General features: G+C 35.3%; 2 protein-coding genes across 3 annotated transcripts in view; one reads left to right on the forward strand and one right to left on the reverse strand.

The window, feature by feature from the left end:
• The first annotated feature begins 3223 nt into the window (after positions 1-3223).
• Positions 3224-7648, forward strand: LOC134276626 (golgin subfamily A member 6-like protein 4). 2 transcript variants are annotated; one of them, XM_062758869.1, is made up of 5 exons: positions 3224-3332; positions 4500-5124; positions 5392-5592; positions 6743-6799; positions 7038-7648. In XM_062758869.1, exons 2-5 carry the CDS (start codon positions 4500-4502, stop codon positions 7646-7648), a joined length of 1494 nt encoding a protein of 497 aa, XP_062614853.1. In that variant the 5' UTR covers positions 3224-3332. The 2 variants fall into 2 exon arrangements, with proteins under 2 accessions (XP_062614853.1, XP_062614854.1); XM_062758870.1 differs by having other exon boundaries at positions 6743-6793.
• Positions 7649-22560: 14912 nt separating this feature from the next.
• The window catches only part of LOC134276612 (complement C3-like), a 25019-nt gene continuing 21167 nt past the window's right edge, over positions 22561-26412 (reverse strand). The window contains exons 27-38 of the mRNA XM_062758844.1: positions 26198-26406; positions 25886-26047; positions 25533-25711; positions 25091-25276; positions 24674-24761; positions 24511-24579; positions 24007-24112; positions 23835-23924; positions 23630-23722; positions 23448-23531; positions 23168-23306; positions 22561-22874 (exon numbers count right to left, since the gene is read on the reverse strand). Of these exons, the coding sequence (XP_062614828.1) occupies positions 22736-22874; positions 23168-23306; positions 23448-23531; positions 23630-23722; positions 23835-23924; positions 24007-24112; positions 24511-24579; positions 24674-24761; positions 25091-25276; positions 25533-25711; positions 25886-26047; positions 26198-26406 (1544 nt within the window). The 3' untranslated portion in view covers positions 22561-22735. The remainder of the gene's footprint in view (positions 22875-23167; positions 23307-23447; positions 23532-23629; positions 23723-23834; positions 23925-24006; positions 24113-24510; positions 24580-24673; positions 24762-25090; positions 25277-25532; positions 25712-25885; positions 26048-26197; positions 26407-26412) is intronic.

A 26412-nucleotide genomic window follows, 5' to 3' on the forward strand; every position in this document is an offset into this window, starting at 1 on the left:
AATTTCTTCTTATTTCCTACATTGAACACAGGGATTGAAGTTCATAGGCTTTTTTGAGGTACAAAAAGGAAAATTGTCGTGTTATCAAATACCAGTAAAAAAGAACTGTCTTTTCATTCTTAAATGAATATGATATTCAACCAAAGTAAGAATACACACTTAAAATTTGTCATAAAGGTATAGCTCGGAAAAATGAGCAATTTACCTACATGTATCGCAGACTTCGATTATAATTAGTACAAAAAACTTTTTCTTTCTGTTAAATGTCTTACAAATTTTCTTTCATTAATATTTTAATCGACTAATTTAAAGATATGTCAACCAAACTTTATTTATGTCCGACAGCATTTAGAATAAAATTAAGTTATTTAATTGTATTAATATAAATTCAGTAATATCTTTAGATAAATATTATATTCCACAGAAAAGTGGAGTCCCACAATGGTATCCTTCTGTTCCTTTCGTCTTTAACTCTTCACATAAATTATTTATGTGCAGAATTCGAACTTTCTCATTTAAAACTTTTTTTTACAGCTGCTAAGGTTATACGTAAACTGAATTATTTATTTTGATACGTAATTTAGTTTGCGTATAACCTTAGCAACTGTAATTTATTTTGGTACTTCATAATAATTCGTGGACCGTAATAAACTGAGTTCTATTTTTATGTAATATTATATGGAACTAACTTTAAGGTAGATCGCGGGTTTACTATCTGCCTGAAAACATCGGCTAAAAATTTGTCAGCTAGCTCCTCTCGTTTTAAATTTTTCTTTCTGAAATTTTTATGAGATTCGTCTGCGTGGTAAGATTGTAATCGTAATTCAAATGCGCTAATGCTGATGAGAACATATGATGCTTTTTCAATGAAATATATAGTAAAATGTCCCTTTTCTACCGGTATACGCATTTTAAAACCATAATCATAACATTAAAACGAAGCAGACGAATTTTATATCACTCGATACAATGAATGTGAAGTAAATTTAGAATCGATTTATTAAAAAAAAGTTAATATGTGTTCTCGCTCAATTTCTTGCAAAAAAACTTTAAAGTTTTATAATTTTTCAGCAAAAGTGTTATATTTTCATCACGACGATATATTACGTTGGTGCGACGTCATTATTTTCGTATGCCTGCATGACTCGAAAAAAAAAATGAATTAATTAACAATTCACTCAAAATAAAATATGCAATCCGTGAATTCAATTTCCCGATATATTAAATCATAGTCATAGTTAACCAACAGCGTGGCACTCGTAATAAACGTAAGGCTAGGGGTGCAGAAAAATTATAACAAATGTACATGGATGTAAGAAAAAAAAGAAACATCTTACCGGATTTGAGAACATTTTCAAACATATACATTTTTGCATCATTTTTATCTATTAATAAAATAGACCCAATTTTAAATCGGAAATATTGCAGTTGTATGAAAAAAGCTTTATAAACTACGTTGTATACATTTATACTTCATAGAATGAATTACTTTTGTCTATCCCTGAATTTAAAGACTTCAGTTTTCCCTTCAAAATGTCGTAAAGGCAATTTCTTATCATTACTTTGCCGATAATTAGAATACTATAGAAAGCATACAGTGTACTATAGAAAACAGGTAATAATAGTTTAGAAAACAATGCTACCACATGCTCGTGTCCTCTCCATTAAAATGCCTGATAACCCCCCCCCCCCTCCTTTTTTTATGCTTGTCGAGGAATTTTTGGTTGTTGATAACTGAAAATATATACAAGTAGCTGTGCCCATAATTGAAACTGATTCCTATGGGCCTGAAACTCTTGCCTTGATACCCCAACTTCCACACAAAACACAAATCGCAGTTGTACGCCGAATCGCTATTGATTTTCAATAAAAAGGGCCTGAGTTAATTATAGATGAAAATTTATAGGACATACATATTTTATACCTAAATCATTAACGTCTCTCCTGTTGATAATTATCTAATTTAACCCCCCCCCCCCCCCCAAAAAAAAAATCATCAATAAGAGAAACTCATGTACAAATGATAAGCATATTGATTTACCATATACTGTCAATAGTATTTTAGAAAGGTACGTATGTACACAACAGATTTCAGCGTTAAAAACTACTTATAATGTTAAAGACAACCTTGATCAGAACATCAATTATTTTCAATTACATAACAAAATATTTAAAAACACCAAACAACCTTTAATATATATTTCACTTTTTACTGCATACAGTACTGCTGAAGATATTTTTTGCTTGCTAATCTGAACGCGGTAATCTTTTTACGTCAGATCCTATTGTGACGTCAGCAAACCCGCGATCTACCTTAAGAGGAGCATTGTCGCAAATCACTGCCGAAAATTAAATGTAGATTCTCCATGTGTGGATTCTTGAGACGATGTAAGTGGAGAGACAGGAAAAAAGTTGACATATCTAAATTATTTAAAATTATGAATTTTGCATTAAATTTGCCATATTCACAAAGTATTAAAACTGAAAAATCCAAAATTTAAGCTAAAACACTAGTCTTTTCTAAAAATTCATACTCTGTGATAATAAACTGCAAGTATTGTTTAAGTATCAGAGAGTATCATTTATTAGGGATACGTATGGAACATCGGGAGTGGGGTGGGGGTGTCAGTTGTCCCATCCCCAAGCACGTATGGACCATCGGGGGGGGGGGGGGGGTTAGTTTTCCCGTCCCTTAGCACCTATGATTTTAGTTTAATTTGTTAAGTATATTAATCAAAATAAAGTAATGAAACTGATTGTAAATGAAATTCAAAGAAAAGGATCAATTTATTAGCATCAAAATATTTCTTAAAAGATAAAAAGACAAAATGTAGGATATTATATGCTCAAAATTACAAATTATGAATTTTAAATAAACTTGGTTTGCTTGAATCGTTAGGTGCGCTCCACATCACCTCCACTGATTTATGTCTCTGTCGTTATTTACCTCATCAGTTCAGTTTATTTCAACCATTGGTCGATTAAGTCGGCTTTTCAGTCAAATTCAAATCACACACAAACAAATAAACCAAAACTCACCCAGAACACTGTATAATAGGGACCACAATGTTTCAATATTCTCTGTAAGGTTGATGTTATACGCCTGTGCTGCTCCCCAAAGCTGATATTCATTGTTGCGAATGCTAGAAACACGTGTTGTTTGTTTTGACAGTTTTCATATTTCGCGGATTTTTTCTCGGACGTTTTCAATGAAAAAAGGTTCCGAAAGGCGAACGCCATTTTGTTTGTTTATATTTATCTCGAGGGAAATTTTTACTCTATTAAGTTTTTAATTTTTAGTATTTTACAACTGGATTTATAGTCAAGCAAAGGTAAGTCACATATATTGATATCTCAGCTGTGTAACTGATTTGCTATTTCCCGCAGAAGCAAATTCTAAGCACCTTAATTATCCCTTGCATTGAGTACTCCCTTCTCTCGGTAAAATGTATCCAAAGATCTGTTTTGAATGATTAAACTTAAAATCAGGCACTTTTTACACCAAAATATCAAGTAAAAAACCGATTGTGATGGTATGATTGGAGATATTAGAGGAAAACTCATTTTTCTATGTACTAATAGGTATACATGTTACACACAGAGGAAATTCGGGTAGCAACATTATTTTTGATTAAATTGTCAGTTTCATTTCGAATGCATGTATAAGCGTCAAATCAATGGTTCATATATTTTTTTGTTTTTATCCTCTGCATAACACAAAATATTACTTTTCTTTCCAAAAACAGTTTTATTAATTAACATGATTAACTGATAAACAGCTAGCACAATCATGACAATGAATGCACTAATGATAACTATAAGGAATTAGAAGTATGCAGTAAATTTTATCATACCCAGTTGCAGTATGCGTAGATGACATGCGCTAGATTACAGGTGTATAGAAGTCAGTCAATACACCCTGTCTCAATAGCTCAGTGGTTAGAGTGCTAGCACTGTACACCTGAAGAACAGGGTTCGAACCCCAGTTTTTATTACGTGTGACATTTGGTGCCAAATGGCTACTTTTGTTTATTATTATAGCTGGAATGGGAAATGAATTTTAGTCCTTTTCATCACTTGTCAGGCATCCTACCAACTAAGCTGTTACAATCCTCCCTCCTTAAATTGTCATTGCTCTCAAAGACAAAACTCAGGTACATGTACTAATTTGCCATGGCAAGATGTTAAACTTTAAATACAGGGGGTGGTCATAACATCAAATTTTATAACAGGAAAGGAGAAAATGTATGGCTGGACCAGCAATCGAACCCGAAGAATCTCTTGTCAAATGCTTTACCAACTAAGCAACACAGGCCTATATCCATGGCTCAAACTATTACTTGGGCATTTAATTCTCATGTTCATATTTTTGAGATTGATTACACATTGTTTTGAAGAAATATTTGCTGAGGGGTAATGATTATGTTGTTTCATATTATTGTTGTAATTTGTGTTTGATTACTGATCTTACCCTCATGTTTATAACCTCTTACCTTCAGATGAGCCCTGATGTCAGCCACCTCAGTTCGGTTTTCCCGGTCCTCCTGGAGTCCCTCTTTATGTCTTCCTCCCTGCTGGTGATCCTCGTCGACTGGAACCACAGCTTCCTGGAGACCTCCCTCCTGAGGCTGATCCAGAGTTACCTCCCTCAGTGGAGGAAGAGGAACATCAGACAAGACGTCTACATCTGTCTGTTTGGATCAGCGCTGGCGTTAATGTACAGCAACTCCATGAAGAACTTCGCCATCAACACAGAGAACTGTAGAATTGCTGGGGCTGCTATTGTAGTCCTGCTGTCGTTTTGGCTTCAGAGTGAAACAACTGTAGGAGATGTCTCAGATAAATGTGTAGGAACCTCCAAAGTCTCTGTCTCTGACAAATCAGTGGGCAGGTCCTCCGTTACCCTCAGGGACCAGGAGAGCACCGCCTCCACCTGCTGCAGGGCCAGGGCGCCTCGGTTTATTCCACCCCTGCCCCCAGCCGCAGGACCTCAGTCTGAGGTGAACGTTGAGGAGGAGCTGAGGATGAGGTATGTGGAGGAGTTCAGGAAACAGGTGGATGAGGAGGAGGTTACTCAGGAGGAGCTGATCACAGCCATAAACTACCTCAACACACTCAAGGGGGGTAAGTCTAGTGTTACTTTTCATGTACTTATTTGGTACCTACCAGTATTGTGCTTTGTCTCTTTAGACACAGATATTAAACAAACTAGTTTACCATTATATGCTTATTTATTATTAATATTTATTATCACTATGCGTAATTTGTAAATTTTAGTAAGCCATTTTGATATTTTGAAAAAGAAAATAGGTATGTAATTTGTATTGAATGTTTATTGACTTGTGTATATCAAAAAAGCTTATGTCCGAATTATTTCTATGTGTTACCTAGGTATAGAAGCCAACAGAAGCTGTGACAAACTGATTGATGCAGTGGACCATATCCAGAGGATGGGACAGATGTCACGCCTGGATGACTCCGGCCTCCCCCTGGATTTCTCTTATGAGGAACTCTGTGACATCATAGTAGAGGAGAAGGGCTATCTACTGGAGGATTTTGAGAGAGTGGTGGAAAAGTGGCTGGAAAACAACAGTAGGTTTGATAAATGTCACTTGTAGCTTGATAATTTACTTTCTACAATTTTGTTTTCATGAGAAGAAACAAAGCCTCAGTTTTAATTCTGATATGGAGTTGTTTCCCTTAACAACGTTCTATCCTGATATTTAAAGTCTTAAACTTTTTTTGTCAAGTATATTTTTACTTTCTACACACATAGCTTAATTAAAAATCAAATCAAAATATAGGGGTCAATATGCTTCTTTTGGCACTACAGTAAATTAAGTATGACCCTTTTGCACTGAAATCTGTCTTAATAAAAAATTACATCTTCAACGTTTTCCCTCTAATATTTTTATCCAAATAAAGCATGGAACAAAATAAACTATAAGTCTATTTTAAAAAAGACACTTTAAAATTATGACTAAGAAAAAGTTTCAAATTGCTACGCATAATTAATTATTTGACCTTTCTGCACTCACAAAATGTGATTTTTCTGGCATTAAAAATTTAATAAGCAAGAATATTATTTTAAAGTCTTAAACTTTTGCTGAATTTAAGCAGAGAGGTCAAAGTTATCTTAAATATTCAGAAAAGAACATCAAAAGTGGGGGTATATGATGTAAATTTTTAGATATTACGAAAAATATGTCAATTTTCTGTTAAAATTGGCTCGATTTTTTCCTGGACTTTCAGAATATATTTACTATATTTGTCATTATTCGTCAAAAGAATTCATCAGAAATGATTTAATAGATATTTCAGAACACACATAACAATTTCACTGCAAAAAAACAGCTTTGTGTGCAACCAGCATGTAAAAATAGGAATCTAAAATTAGCAGTACTCTGTAAAGTTCAAAAGGGATAAATTGATAATTTTCTTCTAAAAAACCTTCCGCCACAAAATATAGTCGCTGGCTTAACCCTTCTTGAATGGAATTTGATTGCGGTTTTTGCAATTGATATAGTACAATTTGCACTATAGAATCTAAATTCAATGTTAAATCTTAAAAACGATACAGAATTTTAGAAATAAAAGTCCAGACCAATATCGACTCAAAAGTGCAGGATCAAACGTCCTTAAATTAGTTGAATGGTTTAGGTTACAACTAAAGGCAGGTAAAACTATACTTTAACAGAGTATTCATATTAGAGTATACATAGTTAAATTTTCTGTTTTGAAGGTTACCTCCCCTCTCCAGAGGAGTTTGCTGAAATCCACCATGACATGAAAGGTATAGGTAAATAACAGTTTCAGAATTCTCATGACAATCTAAAAAAATCTGCAAGAAGTACATGTATGATATCAACTTTTATTTCATTCTTGTAATTTTATCTTAAAATAAAGAATTTTATAATTTATTTTCTAATTTTACAAAAAGTATTAAATCATTTATAGACTTATATGTTATGAAAATTATGATTTAAGAACTGTTAACAATTCATCAACTCTTATGAATATGAGAGATGTCATTGTAGTACAATTAGAGAGGGAGATGGAGGAGAAGGATAGAGAGATGGAGGAGAAGGATAGAGAGATGGAGGAGAAGGATAGAGAGATGGAGGAGACAACTGAGGCACTAGAGAGGACAATGCGGGTGGTGGAGGAGACCACACAGGAAGTGAGGGAATCCCAGCAGAAGAACGAGTCACTCAGACAGAGACTGAGGCAGAGAGATCAGGCCCTACAGCAGAATCAGCAGGCCCTCCAACAACATCAGCAGGCCTTACAGCAGAGAGATCAGGCCTTACAGCAGGAGAGGCAGCAAAGTCAGCAGGCCCTTCAACAGAAGGACCGCCTCCTTGATCAAGAGAGAGAACGGGTGAGAGTGTTGGAGGAGAGAACTCAGTGTCTGCCTGAGGGAGTGTGGCAGAGGAGACTGAGGGAGATGGAAGATGAGATTCGTCGACTGTCAGCCCAGTCTGAACGTGCGAAGTGTAAGATCTGCCGCGTGGAGGAGGTACAGGTGTCGTTCACACCGTGTAACCACCTCATCTCGTGTCAGGCTTGTGTGGACAGTCTACCAGAGAGAAAATGCCCCATGTGTAGGCAGCAAATTCAGGGTACAGTCAATGTGTTCTTTGCATAAAAAAGTGAGGAATTCGAGATTTTAGTGCTGACTGTTTTTCTCATTATGGTGTTTTTTTTCTCAATGTTCTCTCATTTATTTTTTTATTGTCTGATATTCTTTCTTTGTAAGTGCTTTCATTAAGACTGCAGAACATTAATTGTCAAGATTCAAAATATGCTGTTTTCACCATTTTCATCTTCATAGTGAAAAAGTTAACTGATAGAGAATGAAATGGGTTTGTATGTTTTCTCAAATGTCTGTTTCGAACTGTACCCACCCATTTCAATGTCTAAAATATTTTGACCACTACAGATGAAAATGTCATAAGCTGCATATTTCCAATCTTGCCAGTTAACATTCTGCAGTCTTAAGTTGAAAAAAAGAGTTGAGCCTTTTTCATAGTTTGGACCTTATGTACCGTTAATGGAACTTTTGATTCAACCACGAAATTTTCATAGTTTGGACCTTCTTCAATAATATTTTTGTTTTAACTGATAATTTATTGCAATTTTCCTTTGTCTTTAAAACTGATTTTGGTAAGATTTTTGCTGTTGTTAGGATTCCAATTTTTAAGTTTAGATTTTCTTGCAATTTTTGCTTTTGTGTATGAATGATAAAATTTCATTTTACCTGACAGTGTATAATTTTAATACTTAAGGGCAGCCTGTGCAATAGAATGAGAGTTTTACACGTATATATACCATAGGGTTTCATATAAGAGTTTCATTTTAGGATATATACATTTCCAAATTTCATTATACATGCAATTAATTTTAGCTCTTTCCAGTTTTAAATCATATGACATCATTCATTTTTATTCTTCCTCATTTCTTGGTATACATGTCTTATATATTGATGTAATGATTGGAAATGTAACTGTATAACTGTGGAAATTGTTCACGTATGAGTGTGAAGACATGATCATTAATACTGGGGGCTAACTAAAATATCCCATCAGGAAGGTAAGAATGAGATTATTTTGATGCAGTGATATCAATTAAGTAACAAAATTTTTTCATTAAATCTGATTTTTCTAATTTATGAATACTTTTGTGTTGGGAATTTTTTTTTTTAAGTTTATGAATGTAACAAAGAAAACAAACAACACTTTAATGATGTTAGAAGATTTAACTTCTTTTTATTGTGTGCGAGTAGGAATATACTTTTGTATGAATCCAAGCAACAGAGCTGTGATAATGTGGTCATTTGTTTTATATGTACTCTGTTTGTTGTGTGTACTGAGTGTATGCTTTAGAGCTGAAGAAATGGTACAATTTTATTTAAACGATTTTGAATGGCAGCAAGTACTTTTGTATGTAAAAAGATTCTAGTTCACAAAATAAGAAGTTCAGCAATTTATAGAAAAAACTGTTTATTTTCCAAAAAAAAAACAAGTGTGAGAGATTGTTTACATTTTAACTTGTATATACTGGTATTATTGATAGCTATGACCTTTTTATCATTAATTTAATAACATTAGACATTTTGTAACTTTTGCATGTACATTTATTGTTTTTTGGTGCAAATGTCATTAAGAAATGTAATGTTAGATTTTTACTAGCTACTTCTGTAGAAAAGACTACCGGTAATGCTGTATTTTTAAAGAAATACATCCATTTTTATAACACTGCCAAAATCAGCATCATCTTGTAAAGTTAGTAGGTTTAACAAAATGCTCAGGTTTTTTAAGCATTGCATAGGGTACCAAGGCAGTTTGCTACTTAAAAGTACACTGTACATGAAGTTCATGTAAATTATTTATATTTCTGTAAATTATGATAAAATAGAATTTAAGTAAATCAGTGCTTTTATAGATTTTAAGTATCAGACATATTTCTGAAAAATATATTAAATTTCATTACACATGGCGATTTTTACATCTTGAACTATTGTCTGTGTAATAACCCTCTAAAACTTTTTGAAATTTTTGACATTTTATTTTCTGGAGATTAAGTATAATCTGCCAATAAAACCAACTGTTGCAGCACACCAAAATTACCTGATAAAGGGGTAATATTTTTTGTGCTGATTATGTACAGTGTAGCAAGTATAAAAATTCTGGTCTTTTAAAAAACAGAGAAAATATAATTATGTACATTTACTGTAGTGTACATGTACATATATATACCTACTGTAGTGCTATGTATATATGCTTTACGTTTAGATTGCTATATGTATGTGTTAAATGTTTGATTAGTTTTATGGGACTTCAGGGGAACTACATTCTCAGATCCCTTTATTCTGATGTATCAGATTGATTTTCTATCCATTATGGATTGTGTGACTTGATTTCATTTTAGGAGTTTTACTTACTTAGAGATCTGTATTCTTTCTATCTCTTTACTGACTCATTTCCTACAATTTTCATGTATTCATGTATATACATAGAATTGTACATAATAATAATGTAGTAGTTTCATTGTAGACAAATCTATGCAATTTATGTACTTCATTGAACTGAAGATACATTAATAAATAAAAAATATGTATATTAAAAGGTGTATATTTTTGGTTTATAAGTTACACACAAAAGAAATACCTTTACAGATGAGCCATAGGAATGTCATTATTTGGTGTAACAAATATTGCCAAAGTATTTACCCGGGGTATTTGGTTTATTCCAAGGGGAAACACAATACAAGGGAAAATGTATTAAATGTAATGGAGAGAATCGTGTGGACAACAATGTTAGAGTGAGTTAGAAATTATCATCTGTACGTCACCCATGCCCATTGTCATGACCTGTGTTCTCCCTCATTGTTTTTATGGCGTCGAGCTTTAGCTCGGTGCACATATAGCTATGATGAAATATCTCTGACTGTTCACCGCTTTCTTCATGCGCCAAATAATATAGTACTCGAACCAAGACCTTCATGTATCTGGCGTAGGAATATACATGCCACTTTTTGCGTTTATTCCATAAATTGCTTGAAAATTATACAATTTCAACATAGTCAGGCGGCATAGACAACCTATTGTGCATTTTATGATAAAAGCACCAATTTTTGTACAAATATAGACATTTCTTGTCTGAACAAATCTGGATATTGGGCCATCGCAGAATCACGCCATAGCGGACATGACAGCCATTTTACAAAATGGCCGCCAGAATTTTTCGTTATATTTGAAATTTACCTACATCACATCGAAATAAGTGATTATCATAGTATATAAAAAACAAAAAACACTCTCTGAATCTTTTAAAAGAAAAATAAAATGATGAGTGAAATAAAATAAAAAACATACCCACTTTTCCCTCATTATTGATCATTTAAAGCACATGCATATTTCCTTTCTGCATTTTATGTGCATATTCTCTATGATTTAAATATGTTTATTCGTGAGCATTATATGTTCCTTCCACAATTTTTCATTAGTACTATGACGTCATCAAGTTCTGCTTGGCGTGTGGTGTGAGGTGTGTGTATGCAAAAAAACCCATACTCGGCACAATATATTGCTAAGTGTTGGGTCTTTATTTATGCCAACGCCTTCTTCGACTCAAAACATCTATTTATTTTGTCTAATCGTACACAGGTTTGAAACTAGCATTTTTATAATTTCCTAATTCACAAATTTAATTTAGAACAAAACCACCACCCAACGAGACTTAACCCTATGGTTAATTATAAATGCATGTACTGTTAAGTAATGAAACAGACTAAAGACAACATGTTTTCATAAGTAAGACAATATCAGGCGACCACAATAAAAGCTTTGAAAAAAAGTCGTTTGTCCTGACTCTCAGCAAGCCCCTTCACATCCACACATGCTAGTGCACTTGAGATCTGAAAGTTTGCAGCTACACTTTTTTGACGTACATCCTTTCTTTTTCAAGTCACAATTGCATCTTATTAGCTCATAACAGACTTTGGAGGCTTCCGGCAGTGTTGTCCATTGGGGCTCATACAGACCATCTGTCAAAATCCAGCCCCACTCGATAGGGGAGGGCAACAATGGATTTGGTTGCAGTAGCTGTCCCCAAACATGTCCTCCCTGGTAGGTTGCTCGCTTGACATGCTCTTCTAAGGCAGCCCTAGTCGGCGGAATTAGTTTAACATCTGGTTTCCTTGCGAAGATCTTTTGTCGAGCTTGGTTAATGTCATAACATGTACTGGTCCTGTCATAGAGAAGGATGACAAATCTTTCAATGGTTTGAATAACCTCGCTTGGTATGTTAGTTGGTGCACAAACTAATTTAACAAGTGCGTCAGTGAGCTCAGGTAGGGCCTTCCAAGTTTTCCATGCAGTTTTTTTGCCATGCCCAACAAAGCTGGACACTGTGTCACATCCGGTCAGCGCATGAAACATTGGAAGTGCCAAAGCTTTTCTGGGTCCAAGGCCATGTGCAATTGCATGGGCTGCCAAGTGACGGAAATTTTTTCCAGTTCCAAAGGCTATCCATAGTTCCGTCTCTGCGTTCAAACTTTGCACCACGGACACAGCCAGGACCACCACATCAGTGTCAACAGTGCGGATCAGTATTCTGTTATGGCCTTGGCGAGATGCATGTGCTGCATGTAACAACATTCGGCTATCTGCTTCCTCGTGATTACATGGAGAAATCGAATCGACATCTTGTATTTGGGGTTTTGAAAGAACATATTCACCATCGGTGATAACTATTTGGTTGACACCTTCTTCAAAAGTCCTAATGAGAGATCTTGAGAGGAATCTGTAAAGTTCCGTCTTGTTGCTGTCTACCCGGAGAAAATCTTGCCAATTTCTAGGTACTGTTGACTCCGCAGTCACACGTCTTCGTACACCCTTGCCTCGCTTTGCTCTAGCGGTACCTTTTAATGAATTGTCTATATATTTGTCCCATACCAGGTCTACACGCGAAGCGTTTAGAAACTGTGAGGAAATATATGGAATGAAGTTCTGATGAGCATAATCTTCAAAGGTCTTAGCAGTACCTGGCCTAAGCATCTGAACAACAACTGAACCATCCAGAATTACACAGCTTGTCAATGGAGGCTCAGATTGTTCCTCGTCATATTCTTCCAAGCACTGGAGAAGGTCACTCTTAGTTCCAAGGTGGATGTTACATCCATCAGAGAGTGAAGGCGGGCATGGTTGATTCTCATGTCGAAAGAATTCTCTAAGATTACCTTGTCTGTTTTGACAACCAATGTAAAGTCTAGAAAAGAGAGCCACATCACATTTGAGTAAAGTAACATCCTCTTTCTTTTTACTGGATTTTAAACTGCCTGTGTTTTTGAATAAGCTCAGCTTATTGCGATGAATAATATCATCGATTGGTCTTGATCTGTTAATGAGACGTTCTTTACAGAACTCTGTAAATTTATCGATTCCAACCCTCTTTATACATTGTACTGCGCTTACTGCAGATTGGTCTGCAAGTTCCTTTGTATCTAGAACTAGAAGATCTTTACTTAATTCTTCAAAAGGATTGCCAAGGTCATTGATCACACAGACAAGAGAGCGTACATCTTTAGCAAACGAAGCCTGTATACTAGGTGTTTGATCATGATGACGGGTATCCTCTGACCCTCTCCTGTTGGGTTGTTCATCTTGAAACTCCTGTATCAATCTCGCAATCTCTGGCCCAGATATCATCCATCGAAGGAGGGCTTGAGGGTTATTAGTAAGACCTATTGCTCCCCCGTCGTCCTTGATATACGCATTGTTTTGTTCATGTGCCTGGTCGATGGGAATAGCAGAGAAAACGCGTTTGGTTTTTTGCACTGTGAAATTTCCATCATTAAATTCCTGATTTATTTCAGGGTGTTTTGTAGGGAGTTCCGCCATGTCCCTGAGATGAACAGGAATCCATCTTGCATAATTGGTGTGATCTAAGGCATGGAACCAAGTTGCTAGCTCTGTAAGAGCTTCCAGATACATCGGAAATGATCGAAGTCGCAGAGATCGAACAAAGGTCAATACACACAGCTCAAGTTCCATAACAATTGACCAGTACTGAAAATGAGGGCAGGATTGAGCTCTATGTTTGCACCAGTCTTTAAACTCTAGGATTTCGCTTCCCTCGTCTGAACAAGTTAAACGATAAGAGTCATAAGCTTGCTGCTGAAGTATATACAAGGCAGAGACGGTAACCTCGTGAGCTCTCCTTGTACGAGAAACATGGGATGCATGTAAGAATGAGTCGGCTATTCCAGGTGTCGCAATATCCGCCTGTATCAGAGCTTGTACCCACCCACTGCCTTGCAACCAATCGCCCAGAATTTTCAGAGCAGCCATCTCAATATGAAGGCCACCAAACATTATAACAATCCTATGTTCTCCATATTTCTCTGGCCATTTCCACTGGATTTCTTTTGCCATGGCATAAAGTGGCTGGTCAAAAGCAATTACGGGCGTTTGTCCTGGATTCAGATATTCCACCGCTCTCCAAATTACATCCATTGAATGCCTGACCATTGCTACTGTATGGGCACTTTCGGAAAATAGAGGAAGCAAGGCACTGGTACATGTGGGCAGATCTGTTTGAGGCTGTTGACTAGAATGGTATGCCGCCCATGTTGTATTATCAAATGTCTCTGATTCGCATGGATCATTTTTCAGAACCCTTCGAACATGATCAAGCCACAAATACTCTTCATTCACATGCTGCTTGAGGCCATCTCTGTTAAAGGTTGTTACACTAGTAGAAGGAACAGGTTGGTTTTTAATGCTGCTTGTGACTGGAAAAACATCAGTGTAAAAGTGTGGCAGATGATTCAGTGATTTGGAATGTGAATCTGCAGATTCCTTATCAATGACAATAGTCCTATCTATTCCTTCGCCATCAAAACGGGGATGCTGGATAAGCGAAATACCTGTTCCGTGGAATGACTCTCTAGATGTTGTTGAACTCGGATTGTGATCAATGTTATCAACAGCAGCTGATGTAAACACCCTTCCTCGCAACTTAGGAGGACATACAACTTGTTCTCTTTGATAAAGATTGCATATACTGTTTGCAATTTGAGCTGACAGCCTGAGAACACGATCATATGAAATGCTCATTCCCAAGTGAGACAGTCTGTCTATAAGTTCTTTATTTCGAGTCTGAGAGTGCAGCATCAAACCAGTAAATACAGGAACTGGCGTCTCCTGAGCAGTGCTGTTTCTAACGCTTGAGGGTTTTAAAATTCCCCGTTTATGTTTGACGCTGTTAAACTTTAACAGCTGGGCTATAGAAAGCGTAGCAGGCGTTTGCTCTTTAATCTGATCACTGATGCTCGGACCCTCAAGTATCATATTGACAAGAGCCAGTAAAGTGGGTGGCACAGAGTCTTGTTGACATCATGCTTGGAACCCAGTAAAAGGTTTACTGTCTTCAAACATATTCCGCCGAACAATTTGTGCTGCTCTTGCAAGGTGGACTGCATCCCTATCTTTGTCAAAATCGCATGCTTTAGCCAGGGCATTACTGATGTCATCTTCAAATGCCAACAAAATATCTCTACCTTTCTTCTGTGCCCGCATATCCGGAAAATGAGCTAAAAGGCGATCCTTGAGTCGAGTCGTATGAACCCTGGTATCAAGAATGATGCCAAGTTGTTCCATTCTGGACATGTATAGTTGTGCAATATCAGCAAGCTTAAAAACTGGTGCAGTTTCTTCATCTAGTACAGCTTCTTCAATGTACATCACTAACTCAGCAAAAACAATACCTTCCATTATCTCCCTTTTGTCAACACCCCTGCACACTTTATTTTTTGCCGTTCTCACTCGGTTGTAGAGGCCTACTAAGCATTTTGTATGATATTTCGCCTCCAGGGCCACCATGTCCCCAGGGCTAAGTTTTGCTAATAGTTCTGTGTCTTCAAGATAAACGGCACTGTCTCTTACCCGCTTGTCCATCTCTAGCGTTGTTACTTCATGCAGATCACCTGTGCCATCAGATTTTTCGCAAAAGAAGCATTTTGCCTTTTCAATCCTGTTGGCGGAACTTTGAGACCTTGTACGCTTGCTAACATTGCTCAAATTTTCACTCTCATTGTTTGTTTGTAGTGATCTCTTTTGCGCTCTCTCTAACTTTGTATTGTTGTATCTGAGTTTACATGATTGATGGTAAACCGCACTGTTTTTAACCATAGTTTCCTCAATTCCATGCCCTTCATCGAGTCTCTCTAAATGAAAGGGTAATTGCCCAAGATTCTGGAATTCCGTCAAGTTTTTAGCCAATGAAATATAGCCGCTTCTGATGTTCTTTCTCTTCGATTGTACCGGACTTGTTAGCACCTCTGCTTTTTCTTCTTGGCAAATCATACACAATTTCCAATTTGTATGAGGAAAACCTTCTTTTGATGAAGAAGGTGCTAATGATCCAGAATCAACAAGTTTAAAACCCTTAGTAGACATTTTCAAACTCTATTATGAATGTATTTATCTTATACATAAAGCTACTGAACAATATACTACTTACTATAGTTTAATTTTGTAAAGCGTTACATATTTAACACAATTAAATTGGCAATGATGTTTTATGTTGATTTTCATTCAATCTGCATGGCCATCATCTGACTGAATAAGTAGTGCCGAATGATAGTTCAATTTTACTATAAATAGTAACAACAGGTATACGTTGAACGATGCAAGTTAATCAAACAATTAATGTAGTCAATTTTAAGGGTTGGCATTTTGTCTTTGCCCGGCACATTTAGTTAAAGATAGGTCGTAAATGTCTTTTTAAAAGAATATGCAGGTGTATTTTAAAAAAAAAATTATCATAGATTTTTAGTATAGCCAGTTTAGAAAGATTATACTACAAATAGCAACAGCTGGCACATATTAGCCACCGATGAGTTGATGATTTATTGATTGTTAATTGTTTAACGTCCCTCTCGAGAATTTTTCACTCATATTGAGATGCAATCACTTGCCGGTGGAAATGTTGCCCTATACTCGGCACTCAGGGCCATCGATCAGGGAAGGATCTTTTTCGTGCCAGCACCGACTGCGACACTACCTCGGTTTGAATATAGTCTCATCCGAAGGACCAGTCTCCACGTCCCACAGCGGGATTCAAACCCGCGACTAAGGATCAACTCCTTTCTTCGCGAGTCTAGAGCAGACCCTCTAACCACTGTGCCACGCATGCGCAGGCGATGATGAGTTAATGAATCATCAGCGTTAACAATTTTTCTAAATCATAGAACATGTACAAACATACGTACATTAATAAATATAGCAAAGTTATTTTTATTTTCAACTTTTAAAAGAAAATGTGCTTGTAAATGCTTGCATTTGTAAGCCATTTTGAAACTCGGCCGTCAAGGTCATACAAGGTACCGATTGAAATGGCCCAATATCAAAATATGTCTGTAATGAACTACTCTACTTACATACAAAATTCTACGCTTTTATCACAAAATGCACAATTCTTTCAAAAAATTTAGATATGCCGCCTGACTAACAGTCCTATACATAGTTGACAACTCACTCACTTTCGTCGGGTTACTTTTCGACCATTAACCTGATTACTTTCTATGACACGGCGAGTCATGTTTATCGCCCGAATCCCCGATTTCCGGATTTGGTTCGTAGATTAGGTTGTATTTTTAACTTCCAGTTACAACCCCAGCTTGATCTACGTAAACAAACCTGTTGGCTATGTGGTTCAGTAGGCCAGTAAATTATCGGTGGAGGTGTAAACAATTAACTGGTACTGTTTTGACAAATCAAAATTTAAAATGGCTTCCGATACAGTGTAGAACAAGATTGTTATCAAGACCAGCAGGAACAAGTTGAAGAAAGAGAAACAATATTTATGTACATGTCAAGGAATCTTGGAAAACAACTTTCATCACATAAAATAGTGTTCGAAAACAGTGTAGGTTTTACTGTACATTTAGTACACATTACACTGGTTAATTAAATTAATTAGGCCTAATTATGAGAGAGGAAAAGTAATTTCAAATCCTCTAAAATTGGAATTACTTTCAAATTTAGCACCAGGGACCTATATATAAACAATATGTATATTAGTATATACATGATATAGGTCCCTGTGAGCACAAACCGAAAAGGCTTTTTTTTTTAAATGCAGACTTACCATAATTCAGGTCAATGCTGGACAATGAAACCAATGTTCTTATTTAACATGTCAATTTAATCAATAATTTTTCATCATTGTAAGTAAATAATTCAGTAAAGCCTTTTTTTAAATAGAAGAATTATCAATACATGTACACAAATGACCAAATTTTTACATCTTGGGTGTTGGCAAGTATGGTCCTAATACTCTCTTACCGGGGTACTGACTAGTGACTACACATTAAAACCTGTTCTCAAGCTGTTCAGTTGGACCATATGAATTGAATGCTTTTATTTTATAAATGCTGAAATCGGGGTATTTTATCTAGATATACATGTACAACTAAGCTATATAATTATTTCACGGTATCACTGCCATATCTAAAGCGCGGTGCCATTGTGGCCCTTCAGGCCTTTGATTTTATTAAACATATGGAGTTAACGAACAGTATTCAAGATCAATAGTCCATAAAACAATACAAAATAGGAGCAGAGCAAACACGGACCTCCAAAACATCAGAGGTGGAATCAGGTGCCATGTTATGATTTTTATTCCTTGTTTTGTCGCTTGTGTGCTGACTCACTTTTCTAAGTTTCACAGTTTCTAAGGATATGTAGTTACAGTTTGTATTAAAAACATCAGTAAACATTCGATTTAATTTGTATATACTGGCAAGATCATGTCTATCATAGAATCTGAAAGAAATGTTGATTTTAAAGGAGACTATTGGTATCTTTTTACATCAACTTATTTGACAAAAGGTTTTGTCATTTCACAAATTGTATATAGTTCGAACAAGCTCTTATTTATATCAGCTAGGAGACACAAACTCCAATGTTGTATTGTTCAACAGACTTCTGAGCTTGAAAACTGTTATTTCCATATATTTCATGGAGATGATGATTGTATATAATTACAAAAATAAGGGAAGTTGATGACGGAAAAGTACTAAAAATAGCTATCATATAAGCAGAATTTTCAGTAAGGAATCAAGTTTGTTATTATTAACAAGGGCGTTGAAATCGCCAAAACTAGACATCCCTAACAATTAATCCAGCACTGCGGAGGTAAGGCAACGATGCAGGATATTGTAAAATCACTAAAATGAATTGAAATATATGAAATTAACGAAAAGTATTTTAGTCAAAAGTCCATTAAACATTACAAAATAGGAGCAAAGCAAACACGGACCTCCAAAACATCAGAGGAGGGATCAGGTGCCATGGAAGTGTGAGCATCCCATGCCGACCGGTCACACCCACTCCTTGTCATGTTCTGAAAAAAAAACCATGGAAAAATCCGTGGACAACTCAGTGTGTAAATAGTGGCCTAGCAATTGGCATATGAAAAAAATGTGAATCCATTTGCTAAATGATACTAGTAAATTGTATTTGCTGACAAGATGATAATATTATTGTATATCCACCAGAGAACCTATGAAATGATGACTTTAAACGAAACCGATGACATTTTTTTTCTTCAACTTGTTTGTCAATAACTTACCTCGTTTTAGAAACTGTTAATACGTAGAACATGCTCCTCCGTATCGAATCAACTAAGAGATATAAACTCCATATGCAGGTGACAATCTTAAGGTATAGATGCATAAGTAAGGGAAGTTAACGATTAATAAGTGAAAATCATCATCATGTTTATCATTAAGTTTTTTTTGTTAGATAAGCATTGACGTCTTTTTCTAGTAAAATATCCAAATATGAAACAGAAGTGTCAGACTCTGTGGTATCTTTTATCTCCAGTTCACCGGGATATATCGTATCGACACACAAGAATGAAAGTAACCATGCAATGTTAATTAATTGACAATACGTCGTCGATATATCTAAATGTCGAGTTGAAGGCCACAGCGAGTGTTTTTTCTTTACACGTACAAGATTTTGAACAAGTTCCGCTTCATATGAATACCAAAAAGATAAAAAAAAGCTAATAGCAGGGTGCAGTTGGTATCAATGGGAATTCCAGTAGATTGTTGGAAGACCTGGTACTAAAAACCACATAAATATTGTCAGTCAGAAATTCAAGCATCTTTTTTATATCAATTTCAGAGTACTTTTGTGTACATTCAGAATGATTTTTAACAAAGTAATACTGCAAATGACCATGGACAAGGTAAGTTAATTTACGAGTTTCATTTTTATTGAAAACTCAACTGTCATTTATTTCCATCTTCCCAAGTCAAGAGTTTCTGATCCACTCCGCTCCACATAAACCCTTGACCGAATAGGCTAAGTTTGATGGGGTTTACTGTCATGCCATCTAGTGAGAATACATATATTGAACTCTACTGACCTCTGCTATTGGCCAATCAGAGTAAACGTCATACATGCCAACTTTTGAAAATTCCCATGGGGGATTTAGCGCGTGACGACAATTTTCAAAGCTTTAAATTCACGACATTTTGTCGTGAAATTAAATGATTATGAAATGATTTTTTTTTTTAATTTATAATATTGATATTACTTATCAATACAACTTAAGAATTAATTTAACACAAAAAATAATGTTTTTCTTTCCAAAATTGAAATATTTCTGCTAAAGTAGGTGCCTCTTTCACTGAAGAAGGGGTATTTAGTTACATATGTAAACAACATTTTTTTCTACCAGAACACATAATTTAGTGAAAAATTGAAAATTTTACAACTTTTAAATCATTTTTTCAAAGGCTAAAAAATATGAAGTTTTGATACTGTAAAGTCTTGTTTCTGGAAACATTTTTGAGATTTTTTTTATATATATTAGAAATTCTAATTAAATATTAAATTTACAGAAATTTATACCACCTATATAAAAGAAAATTACTTTTTTTTTACAGTCATGAAATTTGTCAGGCTTGATGGTGCCATGTGGGTATTTCCTTAAGTCATGCACATTACTTCTGGGAGAAGGGAGGGAAAAGAAATTGTAACTGAAATACACTTGATTGTTTCATCTTAATTTTTTCATGATATTTTAATTGGCAACTTAGAAATAGTTTTCATTATAGGTAGATAAAATCATCAGTTATGCTTTGTAGTTTTCTACTTTCGTTTTCAAAAAACGATCTCTTTGGATTCCGATTTTATGGTTTGATTAGTATTTTATTGTCTTTAATTTATGTTTTTAATAAATGACTAACAGTTATCACGTTAATCTATGTGTTTCACCTTGCATACCCCTTAAAACTGACAAGATAATACCCTAATTGCCCCAAGCTATAAGCTACTCGTACCTGGACAACTGCGTGCGTTCATGCGTGAAGTGATTTCCTGTGGCTAATTAGTAATTAACATCTGGTTAAATAAACAATGAAACTTATCTGTGTGCATTGAGTATACAAGTCTGACATTGTTATCCCGATTGTCAAAATTCACGGTAGGGAAACTTTTAAAATCTGAAATTTTAAGGTGATTTTTTTTTCAAATCGGGAAATTAGGGCAATTTTTCTCTCCCGATCGGGAAGGCGGGATGAAAGGGTAAAATCGGGAGGATCCCGCCTAAATCGGAAAAGTTGGCATGTATGAAACGAATTCAACAGAGAATACAAGATAATACTGGAAGTTGTTAATAAATTCAATATAATTCAACAAAAAAGCTGAGACAAAGCCTTTAACTGGGCTATTCAATGATAAAGACGTTATCCTTGGGACTAAAACTGGCTTGTTTTTCTGTTTACAATTTAGTTTAAGTTTAAATAAAACAATGATTTTGACTGGTTCATGCAGACTTGCATGAGGCCAATCACAGAACGCATTTCTAACCCCGTCAAACTTAGTCTATTCGGTCAATGGTTTATGTGGAGCGGAGCGGATCAGAAACTCTTGACTTGGGAAGATGATTTATTTCAGAAAGCCTGGACTTTAATTTCTCGTGGGTGAAAAGTTATACATAAAGATGAAAAGTCGTATTTTTTAAGCTATTGATTTTGGAAAAATCTTGTGATTTTAAATTGTCCAAAAGTTCTTTGGAATTTTTGAGTATCCACATCTGATTACACCACTTCCCGAATATATTGTTGCACAGTACTCTTTTTCTCATTCACTACTGTTAAGGACAGATGATACAAACAAACATTGAATGCCTGGATTGGTATATATTTTGTGGTCTAATTTCATTGAAAATGATGCAAATAATATATTTCTAGAGTATAAAGAAATTGGAAACCTACTATGATGTTCAAAAGTCAGCCTCTCTGAAACCATCCTTATTAATCTATACAAATATTTTTCACTTCAAATCATATTTTTGTGAAAATTTGACTAAAAGTTTAAAAACTACGCGGTGAAACTTGTTCATTTTATTCATTAGAACATGAGTCAAGTCGTTATTTTCAAATTATTTGACAAAAGTTTGTATCATCTGTCCTTAATGTCTTAGTGAGGAGTAAAGAAAGAGGCTTGGTTGAACATTTACTGGATCCCGCTATGTATCTTTGTTTGTAAGGATTTCAATGAAGTTTCGAAACCCAATATAGATATGGTCATTCAAATCCATTTTGGTTGTTTGGAATATTAAAAATATTCAAAACTGACATATGATTTTGAGGGTCTCAGGTTCCACGCAACAAAGGAAAGCTAATGATAAATTTCAGCAACCTTACTGAAAAGAAAATGACCACTTCCTGCGTGTACTGACCGTGTTAGCAAATACAACTTCTCATTGGATCTTACTTTGACTGAGATGATAGGCCTTTGATTTAATATTAAATTTGTATACAAAAATCACTCCGTTTATCTTGTAAATCATAGGGCTTACAGCGCGTGAGAGCGTTCGACAGGGGATACTTATTCCTTCTAGGCACCTCTGGATTTTTTTAGTCCTGTTCACAGAATTTGTATTCTTTATAGTTTTATTTAGACAATTCATGTTCTTATCTAAACCAGTTTTAAGTATTAACTTGAAATAAAAAAAAATAATATATGCACTGTATTGTACAGGGTCTGTATTTTAATTCCTTGATTGATAAAATATGACAATTAAATATATAAATAAAAAACTTAAGTACATGTACTTTAACATCGAACATACAATTTTAAATTTACAGTTCAGTTACCAATATTAAAATAGAGTATCTAATAATATTTACAAAATTACACAGTTCCAGTTTAGCAGCCACGGATTCTGATGTAGCGCTCCAGGCGCCGGAGATATCGACCCCAGAAACGTAAATTAGAATCCACGGCGTACTCAGTCCTGATGTAATCCTTAAAAAAAGCTGTCTCTCCCTGTAGGTAATACCGGTATCTAGGAAAAAAAGTAAAACCGATTTCTAGGGAAAAGGTAAAACCGATATCTAGAATAAAAGGTAAAACCGATACATGTATCTAGAATAAAATGTAAAACCGATATCTAGAATAAAAGGTAAAACCGATATCTAGAATAAAAGTAAAACCGATATCTAGAATAAAAGGTAAAATTAATACTAGTATCTAAAATAAAGATAAAACCAATATCTGGGATATGTTTATAATGATTTATAATATACTAGCCCTCAGTAACTTATTTCTGAGATAGAATATTACAGTTGTTAAGATAACCTTTTATGCCCCCTCTCGTCTGTGTACACGATGCTCTTTTTGCCGTAGACGAAGTAATGATGATCCACCTCTAAATCTGTTTCACATCGGAGGTTGACCCAAAACTCTATCTCATCATTCCGTTGTATGTTACCCTCGCCTGTTCCAATGACAGGTTAATTCTAACTTATATACCTCATAATTCAATGAATTATAAAACAAACAAATCAAAAATTTATAATGCAACCAATTTCCTAGAATTCTATCTTCCAGGAAGCAAATTGTTCTCTGTTAGACATACCTGGTTTGATGACAGATTTGACACTGGAGGAGAAAACCAGATGATTCCCAGACACGATAACATTGGTCACCTCTATCCTAATCACTATAAATAAGATGAGAAAAAATTATAAAGTAAGACTTTCTCATGAACTTTTCAATCCACAGAACTCTGATGAAATCAGTTACAGATCTATTACAGACCGTAGTCGTACAGGTTACACGTTCTCTGGTATAGCTGGGATCGGGAGATCTGTTTGTACTGTAGTTTGGCGTCCCAAGATTCCGCACACGAATCTGAAAAGGGTGATCAAGATTTGTTATATGATGTTATGATAATTTATTGTACTCACTGGGTAGCTAAATCATGGTATTAACCTCAAAACAGAGTTATATGGTATTTAATTACCTTCGATACACGTGCAATTACCCCGACTGCAGAAAATATCTAGATCCGCCACTTCGTATATTAGACTGTAAAATTTCATACATCTCTCCTCTATTATGAAAAAACAAGACAGTTTAAATGAACTTTCAAACTTGTATATTATTTAAAAAAAATAAACAACAAGGTTGTTTACCCTCTTGATAGTAGTCGTATATTTCTATTTTTGCAGACTGGAGGTTTTCGACGTCGAATTCTCGGACCATGCGGAACTGAAAACACAGATCGTCTAGGCTGGGTATCTACAATAAATTTTTTTTTTAGAAAATTCACATTTTTAGCAAATGTTCAAAACATTTTTCTGATGATGCTTTTGAAACAATACGGGGCTTTTAAAAGTCTCTAAATTCAGCAACACCCAGACTTACTCTTTTAAGATAATGAAACATATATAGATAACAAACAAATAAAAAATCCATTAAACAATTCCAAAGAAAGGAGCAGATCAAACACGGACCTCCAAAACATCGGAGGTGGGATCAGGTGCCATGGAGGAGTGAGCATCCCCTGCCGACCGGTCACATCCGCGGTGTGCTCCCATTAGAAGAATTATTATGGCGCAAGTAGAAGAATTATTAAACAATTGCTAATCAATTTTTAAAAAGCAGAACTTCACAATAACGTTTGAAAATGAACATACATTATCCAGGTAGAGTGTAACAGATCTCTTTGATACTTCGTAGTTGTCTGCAACTCCGCTAGATTTTAACTAAAATGAAAAGCATCGTGAAACTAATTAAAAGCGACAAACGAACAAGGGCTTCATAAGAATTCCAGTTACAACGAACTTATGATAGAAATACCTTCTGGAGGTCGCTTTCTATGACCCGGAATCCCGTAGGTAGTCCAATATCCACCACCGGCATATCTAGCCTCCGGTATCCAAGGTAACTGTTTTTAAAAAAGTCAAAAATTTGAATTGAATTTACATGGAATTGTTATTTCCCTTAAAAATACTCAAGAAGTTAGTTACCAACCTGGAAGAACGAATTACTAGCAATGCGCAAAAGCGGCGATTTTCTTACAATTTTGTAAAAAAAATATTGTTTCTAGATGAATATGGAATTTTTTTTGTTTCTAATCTTATTTAATGAAATATTCACATAAATACACTCATTACATAAATTTTTATTTTAGATGCAAAACATTCGTTGAAATGTATATACATGTATTTCAAATTCTGCTAGTAGACTAGTAAAACAGTACTGTCAGAAGCACACCTGACGCAAATTTCTAGGCAGACGATCCGTTTGCTTGTCTGTTGCCCACTTGTTGATCTTGGTACACGAGAGAAAGACAAACCCCGAATTCTGGGAGCAAGATCAGGTACATTGTATTTGTCTGAAACTTCCGAAAACTCATTAGGGTCGACAGGCGAACAATAGCCACAGACGTCACAATGGAGGCTAAATATAGATAAATCAATGATTATTTTTAATAAAAAAAAAATGTTTAAAAAAGAGCAATGTAAATATAGGTAATTCAATTATTATTCCTATAGTTTTTCTTCAAAAAGGGGCAATGTACTAGATGAATAACTAAAGGTTTGCAAAAAGAAATTATCCTTCATTACATTAATGAAGCCTCGAGGTTAGGGTGAATGACATTAAATCGAAACCATGAATTTGAAGATCGAGAACGAGGCCGGAGCCTGATACTTACTCGTCAGGAGTGAAGCCTTTCTCCACCAGCAGGTCCAGTTTGACCGGTTTGTCGAAAACCTCTACACTGAACTTACAAAGGTCACTGTCACTGACGTTAACATTATACCGCACCTCCACGTCCATCCGGGCAACTCCATTACCACGGGAAACCACGCCCAGTTTACCATTGACGGGAACCTTTCATACAAAAAGAAAATATTATTTCATTCATTTATGTAATATGGCCTGACATGGGTTTGCACCTTGCCAAAGATACATGAAATATAAACATAATTCATACTTTTGCTTTTTGATTGAATTTTCTTGATATCTAAAGCCCATTGATAAAATTCCAAAGCTTTGTATAATTACATTGTCAACAGATTTTTGAACCAGTGCATCGTGCTGCGACAAAACCAAATCTTTCTGGAAGCCGGAATTACTGCTACTGGACAAAGATATGTTAAGGTTGATGTCTCGAGCATGCGTCCTTATGTTGTACAACGATAAAGCATGGAGGGCTACCACGGTATCCTAAAAGTCAAATTAAAAAAAGAAAGAATAATGTGGCACAGATACTTAATAGAACAATGAAATTTAGTCACTTCTGGGATGCTTCTTACGACTTTGATGCAAATTTATTCTAATATTATTATTCGATCGCAATATTGTCATCAATTTTACCTGTGTTGAAACAAATTCTTTTGATGACTGTCTTTTATCAAGCAGCCACTCTACAATATTCTTGCTATATTCCAGATCGTTGAGCTCTATCTGTGCGAGAAGGGCATATGACGTCACTTCCACATTGATGGCAGGAGTGTTCCTCCGATACCATGGCGACGTGTAAACCTCGCTGACATCCTCGGTCTCCTCCTCCCAATATCTGAAACCTTGTT

This window comes from Saccostrea cucullata, unplaced genomic scaffold, assembly GCF_032062105.1.
Source record: "Saccostrea cucullata isolate Sc308-1 unplaced genomic scaffold, CSIRO_AGI_Scuc_v1 ctg590, whole genome shotgun sequence".
Lineage (NCBI taxonomy): Eukaryota > Metazoa > Mollusca > Bivalvia > Ostreida > Ostreidae > Saccostrea > Saccostrea cuccullata.